General features: G+C 51.2%; 1 protein-coding gene across 1 annotated transcript in view; it reads right to left on the reverse strand.

Annotated features, from left to right (window-relative positions):
* Positions 1–106: 106 nt before the first annotated feature.
* Positions 107–15,655, reverse strand: part of Pip4k2b (phosphatidylinositol-5-phosphate 4-kinase type 2 beta) — a 27,792-nt gene continuing 12,243 nt past the window's right edge. Inside the window, exons 3-10 of the mRNA XM_059271657.1 lie at positions 13,833–13,929; positions 11,015–11,167; positions 8,946–9,092; positions 7,516–7,554; positions 6,923–7,036; positions 4,763–5,021; positions 4,353–4,456; positions 107–2,178 (exon numbers count right to left, since the gene is read on the reverse strand). Of these exons, the coding sequence (XP_059127640.1) occupies positions 2,098–2,178; positions 4,353–4,456; positions 4,763–5,021; positions 6,923–7,036; positions 7,516–7,554; positions 8,946–9,092; positions 11,015–11,167; positions 13,833–13,929 (994 nt within the window). The 3' untranslated portion in view covers positions 107–2,097. The remainder of the gene's footprint in view (positions 2,179–4,352; positions 4,457–4,762; positions 5,022–6,922; positions 7,037–7,515; positions 7,555–8,945; positions 9,093–11,014; positions 11,168–13,832; positions 13,930–15,655) is intronic.

Genomic DNA, 15,655 nt, shown 5'->3' on the forward strand with positions numbered 1-15,655 from the left:
CCCACTCAACAATACTGTCAGGAAAACAAAGAGCATTTGAAACAGAATGCTACCTCTCAAAATTGTAAACAATATACAAAACAAAAAACAAAAAAACCCAAAAAAACAAAACCCCCACAAAACTCAATGTTAAACAAGTTAGATCCCCGTAGTTGCTTTGATAAGATTGTTACACTTTTCATACGCAGGACAATAGGATCAGCCTCGGCTTCCAAGCTTGGGGCTACTGGGAGCAGATGCGGATTTTTCACTCTTGATTGTGAGGTGGAGAAATCAGTCCAGACATTATTCCTACATAACCCTCTCCTAAATTAAAAACATTTCTCCATGAACCATGTGGTTCTGGTACTTCCCCAAGACCCTTCCGGTTCTGATGCACAGAACCTTACCTCTACTCTTCTTGGGCAGGAGTGTGGCCCCCATCTGCCTCACCAGAAGGGCTTCCGCCCAATGTGGCAGTCTAGAAAAGAAGCAGACTGCTATCTTGCTTCCTCTCTCAGCGCTGGGTATGGAGGACCGCACAATGGCTCCAGCTCCCACAGCTGAGCTTGGCTAGCTTGGGAGGCAGTCACAGGAAGTCCTCTATTCACCCGAGACAGTTCCACAAACCCGCTTCACATCTTTGGGGTTATCTACAAATTTTCCATCTCATCCTAAATTCCTGATTCCTTCTGAGGGGTTGGGAGGAGGTAGGAATGTACCTCTCCCAGTGCAGGCCAACAGGGCCATTTTTCTTCCTGGCCACCAGTTACTCTGGTGGCATCAGAATGACTTGGGTAGTTCCCTTCTGAGGCCCTGGGCCGGAATCCTGAAGGAGGCTGCAGGATGTCGCTCTTTCCGAGGAGGCCTGTAGGCAGATCCCAAGTTCAGAAAGGGTGAGAGGGTAAGGAAAATCAGCCCTGAGGCTGGGGGGGATGGGTCAAGCCCCACATCTGGCCTCCAAATAGGCTTTCCTGGGTCACATCCACAAGTGACTCAAGCAACCTTGGGTGGAGCACCTTGCTGGCTGAAGCTACCCAGTGGGAAATCACAGGCACAGGGAGCCAGACACCTACACGGTAGGCCGGGGCTTGGAGTGGTGTCTCTGCAGTGAGCACCCAGGTACTTAGGGCTCTGCCCCTGACCATATGCCAGTTACAGGTGACTGCACGCCAGAGGTCAGGAGTTAGGATATGGATGATGCACACGACCCCGTTTGATACGTATTAGTTTCTGGGATTCCATTGAAACACAGGGGTCCTGATAAACTCGAAGAAGCTTTCTAGTTCCCCTCGAGCCAGTGGGAGGCAGGCTTGACAGACATCCCGATTCCAGGTCCGAGGCGCAGGCGGCTGGGGTGGTGATCACTGGGTTCTTTGAGAACCAGCTGTCTGAGGACCCAGCTGCTTTCTGGTCACTCATCATCTCATGAAGATGAACCTGTTCCCCTCTGAGGCCTCTGACTCTGGTCCAAGATGTTGGGGTCAACCCGCAATGTCCTTCTGCGAGGACAGGATGGAGGAGTGAATGTAACATTTCACTTGGATCCAAGGTGGAAACATGGAGGGAGCTATGCACAATACTCCAGGAAATTAAAAAGTCCTTCTAGGTGAGATCAAAACATGGCTGACTGAGGTGTCTGACCTCCTCTCACGGTGTCAGAGCAACTGTGCCCGTCTTAACTGAAGGAAACTGAGAGCCTGGTAGGGACAGGGAGGTGGCTAGGGTGATGACACAGAGCATTAGAAATAGCAATCCTGGAGCAATGAATTTCAGAAACAAACCCAAAGAAACCCACAAAATCATCTCTAGCCCCAACGTATCATCAACGGTTACAAGATACCAAGAGGGGAGCCCGTTTAACCAGGGACAAAGGGGCATATCAAGGGTGAGCAGAAGTAAGGCTACATCCTGTGAGCACGCGCACCAACAGCACGTCCCCTCCCTCCCTCCCTCCCTGCTGGAGCTGCTCTGTGTCACAGGCTGCAGTCCCTTTACTAAAGCCCTCTTGACCCCCCTCTGCTCCCTACCCTCCCTGCTAGCCCCAATACACCCTTTCCCTCTCCCGATCCCCGACCCCTTGTCCAGCAGTCTGGCCCTGGCAGAAGGCGGAGGTGACTACGTCAGGATGTTGGACATGAACTCATTGAATCGTTTGGAGTACTGCTCCGGATTCACAGTGGAGATCTCAGCCCCTGCCTGGAACACACAAGATAGGGACTCGGGTCAGATGCTCAAACTCAACCAGAAGACGGGGACGCGACAACTGAGAGGCACCCAGGCTCCTGGAGCCTTTCTATTTGTTTCTTTTTCTTTTTAAACAAAAAGTAAACAAACAAACAAGACCCACTTAATCTTAGATCAGTGGTTCTCAACCTTCCTAATGCTGCGACCCTTCAATACAATTCCTCATGGTGGGGTGACCCCCAACCATAAAATCATTTTGTTGCTACTTCATAACTGTAATTTTGCTACTGTTATGAATTGTAATGTAAGTATCTGACATGCAGCCTCTGTGAAAGGGTCATCTGACCCCCAAAGGGGCTGCAACTCCTAGGCTGAGAACCACTGTCTTGGACAAAAAAAACAATTTTGCTAAAGCTAGTTTTTGATGTGTGGCCTATGCTAACCTTGACTTGCATAGTCTTCCTGCCTCAGCATCCCGAGCACAGATTCTAACCTTGACTTACATAGTCTTCCTGCCTCAGCATCAGGAGCACAGATTCTAACCTTGACTTACATAGTCTTCCTGCCTCAGCATCCCGAGCACAGATTCTAACCTTGACTTACATAGTCTTCCTGTCATAGCATCCCGAGCACAGATTCTAACCTTGACTTACATAGTCTTCCTGTCATAGCATCCCGAGCACAGATTCTAACCTTGACTTACATAGTCTTCCTGCCTCAGCATCCCGAGCACAGATTCTAACCTTGACTTACATAGTCTTCCTGTCTCAGCATCCCGAGCACAGATTCTAACCTTGACTTACATAGTCTTCCTGCCTCAGCATCCCGAGCACAGATTCTAACCTTGACTTACATAGTCTTCCTTCCTCAGCATCAGGAGCACAGATTCTAACCTTGACTTGCATAGTCTTCCTGCCTCAGCATCAGGAGCACAGATTCTAACCTTGACTTGCATAGTCTTCCTGCCTCAGCATCAGGAGCACAGATTCTAACCTTGACTTGCATAGTCTTCCTGCCTCAGCATCAGGAGCACAGATTCTAACCTTGACTTGCATAGTCTTCCTGTCATAGCATCCCGAGCACAGATTCTAACCTTGACTTACATAGTCTTCCTGCCTCAGCATCCCGAGCACAGATTCTAACCTTGACTTACATAGTCTTCCTGTCTCAGCATCCCGAGCACAGATTCTAACCTTGACTTGCATAGTCTTCCTGCCTCAGCATCCCGAGCACAGATTCTAACCTTGACTTGCATAGTCTTCCTGTCTCAGCATCCCGAGCACAGATTCTAACCTTGACTTACATAGTCTTCCTGCCTCAGCATCCCGAGCACGAATGTGTCATCAGGCCATGAGCCTGTTATTCAGCATCAGGGATTACCACGCTGGGCAGGCCACCTCAGGAAGTGGCTTATGTGTCACGTCAGAGCTCTCCTGGCCCACTCCTCTGACTGATGTACCCACTGAAGTAGTAGCAAGGTGAGGGGCAATGTGTGGAGAACAGTGGCTACCAGCCTACGGGGAGCAGTGCATGCACGTAAACAAGGCTATTCTTGGCTATTTAACCAGATGCACAACATGCCCAGCAGCCCTGGGGAAAAGGAACTGGCAGCTCGGGCCCAAAGGCCAGACAGCTCCAGGGAAAAACAAGTCGTGTTTACTACCTGGCTAGGTGGGGAATGGAGCACACAGGCAGTAAGTAGGGAGCACAGGGAGGCAGGAGGGAGCACAGGAAGGCAGTAGGGAGCACAGGGAAGGCAGGAGGGAGCATAGGAAGGCAGGAGGGAGCACAGGAAGGCAATAGGGAGCACACAGGAAGGCAGGAGGGAGCACAGGGAAGGCAGTAGGGAGCAGAGGAAGGCAGTAGGGAGCACAGAGAAGGCAGTAGGGAGCACAAGGAAGGCAGTAGGGAACAGAGGAAGGCAGTAGGGAGCACAGAGAAGGCAGTAGGGAGCAGAGGAAGGCAGTAGGGAGCACAGGAAGGCAGTAGGGAGCACAGAGAAGGCAGTAGGGAACACAGGAAGGCAGTAGGGAGCACAGGGAAAGCAGTCAGGCTGTTCTTCCTCTCTATTAGGAAGAAGGGCACAGGCATAGTCCTGCAGCAGAAGGCCATGACCGCCCTGCAGGCATTCTGCGGAGGGGTAGATGTACACCCCTGGGCTGGACCCTGAAGAACACAGAACTTACCCCATGTTTCACTGTTTTGGCAGCATGTGCAGCTTTCTTCTTAGCATCATACGGTGTGAGGATGTCGATGATGGCCATGAAATAGACCTCCTTCTTAGGGGCACCTGCATGAAGAAGGCAGCAGGTGGCTGGAGCACACCCAGAACCCCTGGACCTTCAGCTACTCTGTGGGACCAGAGCAGCAACACAAAAGGTCTGTCCTTCCCGCGAACTGCGTCTTATTCACCCAAGACCTGAGAGAAGGAACCCCAGGTTCCGGTTCTCAGGGTGACCTTAAATAGAAGTCTGGAGGCAGGAGGTGGCAAGTCAGCAATGAATGAGGCGGGGATGCAGACACCCCAAACCCCAGCAGTGAGCAGAAGCATTCGGGGCTGGCTAGGCAGAGCAGAGTGGCATAAGCTCCTACTTACTTTCATGGCTTTTCATGGCATAGACGTCGACAGAGGGGTCGAACTCGCCTGGTCCAAAGAAGCGGGGGAAGCTGAGGAGGTTGCCAGGGCTGTCTGGAGGCGTGCCGTAGGAGCAGAGCAGGCTACCACCCACCCCGTCGTTCTCACATTCCTCGTCCTCTGCTCGCTCCTCCACCTCCATCTCTTCCTGCTCTGCCCGGTCGACGTCGTGGATGCCCACCAGTAGACTGTAGTCCATGATCTTCAGCTGGGCAAGGAACTGCAGAGGAGAGAACAGAAGGATGGAAGGCAGGGGTTCTATGGGATGGCACAGTGGCATCTGGAAGGAAAGAGAGCAATCTTTTCAATTCATTTCTACACAGCCTTCGAAACCGGAACAGGAAGAAGACACTGTTGTCTCTACCATGGGAGCGGCATCGAAGGGTAGGCAATGACCCAGCAGGACCAGGGTGTAAGGCTGGCAGTGGGGTGAGAGGAAACCCCGAGGACAGACACAAGGCTGTGGCTGCAGGATGAGGAGGGGCTGGACAGGCACCGGCTGTAGGGTGAAGGTCAAAGTGTCCAGTGCTGGAGGAAGAGCGGCCAGGACAGTCGGGAAAGGTGGGTGCAGCCCGGCTCTAACCACAGCTCTCAACTGCTTCTGAGTCCTAAGCCCGGGTAGCAGGCCAGGATTCAGAATTTTTCTTTTTTCAGCTGGGTATGGTCACACACAAATTGTTTTCCCAGCACTCTGAAGGCAGAGGCAGGAAGATCTACCTGAGTTTGAGGACAGCCTGGTCTACATAATGAGTTCCAGGACAGTCAGAGTTACATAGAGAGACCCTGTCTCAACCTCCCACTCCCACCCCACCAAAAAAAAAAAAAGAAACTGTCTCAAAACAAAAAATAATTTTAAAAATGTATTTAATACATGGGGCTAAGCTGAAGAACTGGCCCAGCAATTAAGAGCACTGGGCAGTGTTGGGTGGTGGTGGCACATGCCCTTAATCTCAGCACTCGGGAGGCAGAGGCAGGCGGATCTCTGTGAGTTCAAGACCAGCCTGGTCTACTGAGCGAGTTCCAGCACAGCCAGGGCTACACAGGGAAACCCTGTTGGAAAACCAAAAGAATAAAAAACAAAACAAAACGAAAGGCAGCTCCAGCCCATCACTCTTCACTGAAAGTCAAAAGAAACCATGTAGAGCAGGGAGAAATTCTGGACCCTCCCCTGGGGAAGAGATGTCAGAGCCAGGGAATGTCTGGTTGGAAGACCTTAACAGCCGGTGTCCCATCACTAATGATAGATATATGAGAGCTCCATGTGTGAGATGACTAGCAAAGATACAAAGAGGAAGCAGTCCATACTGGGTTACAAATGCCCCACTGGTAAAACGGTGTGTGTGGTGGTTAGGATGGGCCCACACATTTGAATACTTGGTCTCCAGTTGGTGGAACAGTTTGGGAAGGATTAGGAGGTGTGGCCTTGTTGGAGGAGGTGTGTCACTGAGGTGGGCTTTGAGGTTTCAAAAGACCTGTGCCATTCCCATCATGCTCTCTGCCTCCTGCTTGTGGGTAGATGTGAGCACTCAGCTGTCCTTGTCGCCCGCCATGCCTTTGCTCTGCATCATGGACGCTCACCCTCTGAGACCGTAAGCCCAGTTAAACTAACTAACTAACTCTTCTCTTCTCTTCTCCTCTCCTCTCCTCTCCTCTCCTCTCCTCCCCTCCCCTCCCCTCCCCCTCCCCTCTGCTCCCCTTCTCTCTCTCTCTCTCTCTCTCTCTCTCTCTCTCTCTCTCTCTCTCTCTCTCTCTCTCTTCCGAGACAGGGTTTTTCTGTGTAGCTTTGGAGCCTGTCCTAGAACTCACTCTGTAGCCCAGGCCGGCCTCTAACTCATAGAGATCTGCCTGGCTCTGCCTCCCAAGTGCTGGGATTAAAGGTGTGCGCCACCACCGCCCGGCTAAACACTTTCTCTTATAATTTGCCTTGGTCATGGTGTTTTGTCACAGCAACAGAAAAGTCTAATACAGTATGCTCCTGTGGAATGCCCATCTGTACAGGCTTGAGGTGTGACTCACCCCACCACCCATTCAGTGTACTCCTAGGAACAAAGAGTTCCAGTTTCTGCAAGTTAAAGAGGTTCCCGATCTGGGAACAGGATGAAGACAATGGTTAGGTAGTACCTCAACGTCTCGCTTCAGTTTTTCCAGGAAGTTCTTTTTACTCTCTTCTCCCACGTGCAGCTTCTGCCCTTCGTTGAGGAAATCATTATCTTTGAATGTCGGCAAATCCTTGGCCTGGGAGAGCGAGAGCACGGTCAAGTCAGGCAGGCTGCCTCACTCGCCCGGGCTATTCTGCCGGGAGCAGTGTGCAGAGACGGGAAGGGTCTTTAACACGAGATGCTCGGCTGCAGGGCAGCACAGGAGCTGACAGACTCGGGCCTGAGACAGGCAACGACAGCCGGTGTGCCGTGCATCAGACAATGAGGACTGAGCTGAGCCGGACTACATCAGGACGCAGGAGCTGCTGACTGACTCAGGCTGGACCATGGCCGCGAAGCCTTCTGCATCCCAGCAGAACCACAAAGACTCCAGCAAAGGCCGAAGTAAAATGCTGGGTACGGCAAGGACAGGCAGGTGCCTAATGACACCGACACTTCATGGTGACAGACTGCATGTGTGGGAGCTGGGCTGGGGGTCACAGAGGGGACATGACAGATGGCCAACAGGTGTTACCAATCGCAAGCGACCCTTCACCCTGCTCAGCACCAACATACCTTTTCCTTGTCACTCGCTTCTCTGGCAACAGTAGAACCCTGGAAGGACGAAAGTCATCAGAAGTCCCGCTGAGGCAAACTCCTTTTGCAGATACACAGTGTGCAAATGGGAGTGCCACATACATGCACATGTGTACAGGGGCCAGAGGTGGACATCGGCTATTTTCTGATTTTGTTTGTTTGTTTGCTTTGGCTTTTTGAGACAGGGTTTCTCTGGGTAGCCCTGGCTGCCCTCGAACTCACTATGTAGACCAGGCCTCTGCCTGTCTACCTCCCCAGTGTTGGGATCTCTGCCTTATTTATTTATTTATTTTTTAAAGACACTGTCTCTTACTGAACTTGGAGCTCACGGAGTTAGCAGGACTGGCCGGCAAGCAAGCCCCAGTGACCCTCCAGTTTCTGCTTCCTGGGACCAGCAGTGAACAACCCCACACCTGGCTTTCATTTGGGATGTGGGGCTTGAACTTTGGTCCTCACATGCTTTCACCTCAAGCATTGCCCACTGAGCCATCACCCTGAGGCAAACTCCTTTGAACAAGCCAAGGAACACTAGACACTAGTTAGCCAGCAAACGGAAGTAGACTGGCTGGGTTCTTAGAGGAGCCGGAAGGCAGCCCACTCCAGCACAGCCATTTCTTGAGCTCTGACTAAAAGACACAGCAGACGCTCAGGAAACAAGACTGCCCTGGAGACCTCAGTTCCCACGGAACTTTCCTTATAGCAGTGGCCAAATCATTCATCACAATGGTACTAAGAGGTACAGGGGGGAGACTCTCTAAGCATGAACTACAGGGCTGGGCCTGGACAGAGGAGGGCGGCAGTGGCCCGGCCTACTTCTGAAGGGAAGCAGGAAGTGTTTAGTTAGGGGAAAGAGGAGGTGTGGAGGAGCACAGGGCTGCTGGGAGGGAAACTGTTCAGACAGCATATATGAAATCCTGGCTAGGCGGAGGGGAAGGGCTGCGGGGATACAGAGGAAGTGAGTGTGACTGCAGCAGAGGGAGGGGCCAGCAATGAGAGGTGATGGAAATCAGGAAGAGAACACCCCGGTTCACAGCCTTCAGTGCATTCTTGGTGTCTAGAAATGCACTGACACTGTCACTCCATGGCCTCTGGACAAAAGCCAGAGTGTATGCACCAGCACAGCCTGCCCTACCCACTCCACTGCCCTCGGAGTCCACATCTCACAGACAGGAACGAAGAGCACCAACTGTCACACACGTATGGTATACCTAGGGCTTAAATAATCTCTTTATTCCTGTCACCTTGACTCCCAACGGCCTTCGGTCTACAAGAATCAGGCACATCAACTCTAGGGTCATCTCTCTCGCTAACGTGTGTGCGCCAGCCCTCCCCACACGTGAAGCTGGAGAAGCAGCCTCTCCCCGCCTCTGAGAAAACAGGGGACACACGGGGACACACAAGCCCTTTACCTTGAGGTCATATTTGCGATGTACAGTGAGCCGATGACTGAACACATTCCTGGTGACCACCATGTAGGTTTCCACACCATCCACAGTCAGGCGGTACATGCCCAGGAACTGTGGCAAGAGGGTATTGCCATGACACTCCACTATGAACTAGAATGGAGAAAAGGGAGAGAGAGAAGGCTAAGGGGCAGGAAAGCACTTGGAATGATGGGAACTCTCCCAGGCCAAGACGCTCTCCGAGATTCTACCTTTAGACTATAGTAGTTTTCAAAACAGGCTCTATAGGGGCTGGAGAGAGAGAGTACAGTGGTTAAGAGCACTGGCTGTTCTTCTAGAGGACTTCAGAAAAACCAAATAACTATATGACCAAATGACCCACAACTCTGACTATAACGTGGTTTAAAACCCAGGGTTTCTGTTGTGACATCAAAGACCAGAAGTTCCCTCTACTATTTCCCATTGCCTGGTTCTCAGACCTAGTGGTTAACTTCTATTATAACTTAACTGAATTAAGAAGCACCTAAGAGGGAACCAGAGAGATGGTTCAGTGGTTAAGAGCACTGACTGCTCTTCCAGAGAACCTGATTAGTTTTCCAGAACCCACATGGCAGCTCACAACTGTCTGTAACTCTAGTTCCAGGGGTTCTGACACTCTTTTCTGGCCTCTCTGGGCACCAGGCACTCGTATGGTACATATATACATACATGTAGCCAAAATACTCATACACATAAACTTAAATTAATTTTTTAAAAAGTACCTAAGAGCTGGGCAGTGGCGCACACCTTTAATCCCATCTCTCGGGAGGTAGAGGCAGGCAGATCTCTGTGAGTCCGAGGCCAGCATGGTCTACAGAGCCAGTTCTAGGACAGAGAAACCCTGTCTCAAAAAACCAACCCCCCCCCCCCCAAAAAAAAAGTACCTAAGAGATCAGCACACACCTCTGGGCACATAGGATATACTTCAGAGCCAATAAGACCTAAGGAATGATTGAATCTACTGATGACGTTATTAGCAAGTGGGAAAGGTAAGAGGTGGGAATAGCTGGAGGAAGTAGGTAACTGGGGGCATGTCCTCAGGAGCTGTGTCCTGCTCTAACCACTTCCTGCAGGTCCTTTCTCTGCTTTCCAGCCTGCACGAAGTAAGGAAGCTGCTCTCCCTTGCTACACAGTTTCAGCACTGTGATGCTCTGCCCGAGTGCAGCCAAGGGACCGAGCGCTCTGAAACCACAAGCCAACACAGATCTTTCCTCCTTCTTTTTATTTTTTATTACATTTTATTTGATTGATTTTTTTAAATAATTTATTTAAATGTATTTTATGTACATTGGTGTGAAGGTGTCAGATTCCCTGGAACTGGAGTTACAGACAGTTGTATACTACCATGTGGTTGCTGGGAATTGAACCCAGATCCTCTGGAAGAGCAGCCAGTGAGCCATCTCTCCAGCCCCCTTACTGATTTACTGCATGCTTGTGGAAGTCAGAGGACAACTTGTAGGAGCTGGTTCTTTCCTTCCACCATGTAGACTGAACTCAAGTCATCAGGCACGGTGGTCTGGATGTGAATGTCCCTCACAGGCTCAGATGTCTGGATACACGGTCCTCAGGTGGAGCCATTATTTGGGTACGTTTCTGAGGTGTGGCCTTGCTGAAGGAAGTACGTCACTGTAAGTGGGCTTTGAGGTTTCAGAGCTACACACCAGCCCAGTTTGTTCTCTTGGCTTCCTGCTCTTCCAGATGCCAGGCCCTACCAACTCTACTCTGCCACCATGAGTGCCAACCATCTCCAAGTGCAAGCCCAAATAAACTCTTCTATAAGGAGCCTTGGTCACGTGATTACCACAGCAATGGAAAACTAATCTATCAGGCTCGGTGGCAAACAGTCTTACCCACAGAGTCACCTCATGGGCCCCAGATCTTCTACCCTTTAAACGGTTTCTGCCAGGTGTTTTGCCGTAGGAATGAGAAAAGGAACTAATGCGTGAGGAACTAATTACCAGAGTGGACGTGGCCGGAGTGTGCTCTCTCCCTCTCCCAGCCCGTCCTCCGCAGCCCAGGCCTGGGACTCACCATACCTGGTGGTATTTCTTTAAGATGTTGTGCATCTCGGCCACATCCTCACTTGACACAGTCTTGATGACAAAACGCCGGTCATAGGTGGTGAGGAAACGCGTGCCACACCTGCCTTGGCTGTCGCTGTTGATGGGGGCACTTCGTGTCACTGAGTTCTGAGGAATCACAGTGAAAGCTATGGGTTCTGATGAGGAACACGGGACTTTTTTCCGTTTCTTTCCCACAGGGCTAAGAGGTGAACCCAGGGCCTGGCACATGCTGGGCAAGCATCCGCTGCTGGGCTACCTCCCATCCCTAAGATTCGGACTGCAACTCTGAACCGTCACTGAAGGACTAACAAACACCAAGACAGAGCCCCCAGGGTGGACCTTCCCTAAGCCCCTTTTGCTTGGAGTGTTCATAGCCCTCTCTAAAATTTTTCTCCAGATTATACGAATTGTTCCTACCCTCGACCTCAGACTGGGCTCTGTGTGTAACGCGTCCGTTCTGACCGTGAGAGCTGCTCTAAAAACTAGAACTGCCTCATTGTGCGGGGACCGAGTTCCAATCTTGACTCTCACAAGCAATGTGGCCTCAAGTGAGCCATTTAAGTTTCCCTACTTGGAAGACAGGGAGACAGACCAAGAGGAGCGCCGGAGTTTCCTAAGAAAGCTCAGGAAAGAGTCATAAGGCCGACAACGACAGGAAGCAATGGGTACTTTTCTATGATCCATCACTTGAAAATACCTCCTAAGGAGAGAAGTTGGTCTCATCTCTCTGCCCAGAGCCTCTCTGGTATAGGCCTCGCTCATCTGTGTATGCTGGAAGACAGCCCTAGGAGACCCTGTGCCTCTGTCTCTGGTCCTCCTCATGACCTTGCCCCCATTGGTCAGACAGAGAAGCCCAAAGAGGGTGGGGCAAGCGAGTAGACAAGGGCATGTGGACTTTGGGAGGTAAGAGCAAGGGGAGATCCCTGCTGCCCAGGTTACTGAAAACACACCCACTGGGATCTGCTCGCAGAAATGCTCTTGGCCCAGTCCTTTCCCAATCTCATAAAGTCCTACTTGGTCACTTAATACCTCACAAAACCCCCTGGAGGGGCTGGAGAGATGGCTTAGCAGTCTGAAGTGCATACTGATCTCGCAGAAAACTGGAGTTTGATTCCTAGCACTCAACTGTAACTCCTACTCTAGCAGAATCCAATGCCTCTGACCTACATGGACACCTGCACTCTCACACACACATACCTACACACAGACACACACATAATTAAAAATAAAAATAAATCTTAAAAAAAAAAAAAAAAGGCCAGACGTGGTGGCATACATCTTTAATCTCAGCATTCAGGAGACAGAGGCAGGTGGATCTCTGTGAGTTCAAGGCCAGCCTGGTCTACATAGCAGGTTCCAGGACAGCCAGGGCAGGGCTACATAATTAGTCAAAAAGCCAAAACGAACAAAAAAACCGCGCAATATGAAGACGTAGGGCATGCTGGAGATTCTGTAGTAAAGGTGCTAATTAAAGAATGCTCTATGAGTCCCCAATCCAAAAAAGGTGGGTAGGCTGTGTGAATGAGTTCCCCTCTCTCCCTGCCTAGCCCTATAGGAGCAAGCCAGGTGGAGATACACAGCTATGTGGCCTTGTGTCCAGCAGCATCCCAAGACTCTCGGTCACTGGGAGTCCCGTCCCTGAACAGCTCACTTCAACCCTGAGCACAGTCATGCAAGGCTACTGGAGGCAGGATGCAGACAGACAGACAGACAGAGGATGTGGTAAGCCGGCCCAGGGGCCAAACCACTGTAGAGGGAACAGAGCCAAGCACGGCGGGGCGACAAAAATGGCAGGCCGTCTTCAGAAAAGCAGACTCCATTCAGGTTAGGACTTGGTCCCGGCAGAGGGGCTGGAGAGACCTCAGGACTTCTCAGTCGTGGACATCCCTGGGTGCTTGGGCCTGGCATCCACTCTTCCCTCCTCCTCAGGACAATCATCTCGGCATGCAAGCCCTCCAGAGTGGGGGAGGGGGGAGGGAGGGGAGACTTGTCCCCAGACTCGCCGACCCCTGGGACCTCTCTAAGGTTTACCATTGGTTTTTGATCTTGCTGTGATATCAGCAGGGATGACTGAAGAAGTCAGCTGTGGTCCTACTGCTTAAGGGCAAAGAGAATCTCATCCACCCGCTCTCGCAGGGCTGCGTGCCCGGAAAGAGGGGCTCCAAGTGCCAGGTAGAGCAGGTGCGGAGTCATGCCACTGAGTCAGGCTCTGCTGGCCTGACTGATATCCCCTCTAGGCCGACGGCTTCTACAACAGGGCCATGCTCGGAAGGGATGCCCTGCCATGCCTACCCCTCCCACCATGAGGACAGTGGGCGTGTTCAGGAGGTGACACGAAGATTTGGCACTAGGTTGCACTACACTAGGTGTCTTCCTCTTCTAATCTGTCTTGGCTGCTTTAACAGGCCTCACTGTCTGTGTGTCTGTCCGTCCGTCTTTGTCATCGTGGTGTGTGTGTGTGTGTGTGTGTGTGTGTGTGTGTGTGTGTGTCCTCCATCCGTCCGTCCATCCATCCCCACCCCCACCCCCCACCCCCACCCAAGTTCTTCAGCCTGGACTGGAAATGTCACACTGAAAAGAAGCCGCTCTCACACAGCCCCCTCCCTTCCCACAGCAAGAGCCTTGGAGGCATCCTCAGAAGCTCCCGAAGGCCCAGGGGTCCCAGTCTGCTGGCACTGAGTGAGCTTGGACAGGGAGACGCAGTAGCTGAGGGACTCTGGCCCATGCTTGTCTTGTGGCTTCCTGACCCCCTCATCCCTGAACCCTGCGGCTGTGCCAAGACAACCCATACCTGGTAATCCTGGTCATCAATCCCAAACCTCTCCCTGAGGTTTCGGAACACCATAGGACAGTACTCCTTGAACTTGAAGCGGCTGGGGAGGTTTTCCCTGGGGAAAGCAGACACACACTTTGTGAACTGCCCTTACTCAGCTTGAGAGACACCAGAGCCCTTCAAGGTGTGACCCATAGAAATTCTGGAAGCGAGTCTCAAAAATCCGCATTTTCAACAAACACTGTAGGTGATTCTGGGTGGGTAGAACTTTACACCTCATCTCTGTGAGAATTCATCTAACTGTACACTTATAATTTGCATGACTTTCTTTGTCTGTTTTGGTTTTTTTTTTTTTTTTTTATGCTGTCCTTAAAATTTAAAAAGGAAAGCATATCCACTAGGAGGTGAGGCCCAGTGCCCACACAACAGGCTGAGATGAGAATAACTGTCTCCAGAGATCATTCGATAGACCATTCTTCTCTGGGGTACTGCTGTGCAAACATCCTGGAGATGCTTAGGTCCAGGAAGCCCTGCCTGCATGGCCACAGACGAAGGGAAAGGTGACTTAAGCCAAGTGCTCACCTGTAGTGGGAGCACTCAGGAGACTGAGAGTGTAAGGCCAACCCAGGCTACCTAGTAAGTTCCAGAACAGCCTGGGTATCAAGTGAGGAATGTCTCAGACAACCTCGGTCTGAACCGGAGAGGTCTTCAGTCAGCTGACTAGGAATGTGGTTTTTTGGCTTGTTTGCATTTCTTGTGGTATTGGGGATCAAGCCCCAGGCCCCACATATTCAAGGCAAGTTTTCGACCACTGAGTCACATTCCCAGTCCTGGAATCACATCTTTACAAAGCCAAGCCACTTCTTAGTCAAGCCCAGACTCCTAAAAGGAGAGCATATGACCTGGAAATGGGGGCCCTTCCCCACCTCCTCTTTTCCAGAAACTCTTGCCAGGAGCTCCTCTCTGGACTGAGGCCCTGCAGTTATTCTAGGATGCAGACTTCCCGAAAACCAAAATAAATGGATTCTCCTGACATCTCCCTACACATCTTCTAGAATGGCACTGTTGCCTGATAAACACTCCATCTGGAACTATTGAAATGAACAAAAATAAAGAGGAAAGAAAGTTAAGAGCTCAGGTGTTCTGTTCTGGACCAGGGAGGGAGTGAGACCAGAAACCTGGAATGGGAAGTGTGTGATGTCTGTCCCCGGAGCTCTAGCCTCTCAAACAGCACCACCTCTTTGTCTGTCTGAGTTGAGGGCTGCCTACCATTCCTTAGGAGGCCACTTAGGAGGTGGCTGTTCTGAAGACAGATGGCTTCTAGAACAAGATGTTCCTACCTACTATGACAGAGAAAAGCCACTAGGAGATGTTCAGAAATCAAGCTTTTCCTCTGGGCTGACAGTCTGAAAATGGTGGGGTGACTGTCCAGCTGGTGAGGTGGCAGAGACTAAGGACAATGGACAGCAGGACCCAAGAGGAACATGCAGAATGGAGCATAGTGGGAGAGCCAAAAGGCTTCTGGTGTGGCCCATGGTGAAATGTAAAACCAAGGCAGCAAAAAGGCCCAGGAACCAGGAGTTGGAGTGAACACCGGTATCTCAGCACTTGGAAGTGGAGGCAAATGGACTGTCAGAAGTTCAAGGTACCACACTGAGATAGACTACATACTGAGATCCAGCCTAGGCTACATACTGAGATCCAACCTAGGCTACATGAGATACTGTCTCAAAGCAGCAGAGGCAGCAGTAACAGGAAAAGGCTTAGAAGGCAGGTGTGTCACATCTGTAATTCAGGAGGTTGAGGCAGGAGGACCGCCAAGAGTTTGAGGCCACCCTGGG

Source organism: Peromyscus eremicus, chromosome 8a (genome assembly GCF_949786415.1).
Source record: "Peromyscus eremicus chromosome 8a, PerEre_H2_v1, whole genome shotgun sequence".
Taxonomy (NCBI): Eukaryota; Metazoa; Chordata; class Mammalia; order Rodentia; family Cricetidae; genus Peromyscus; species Peromyscus eremicus.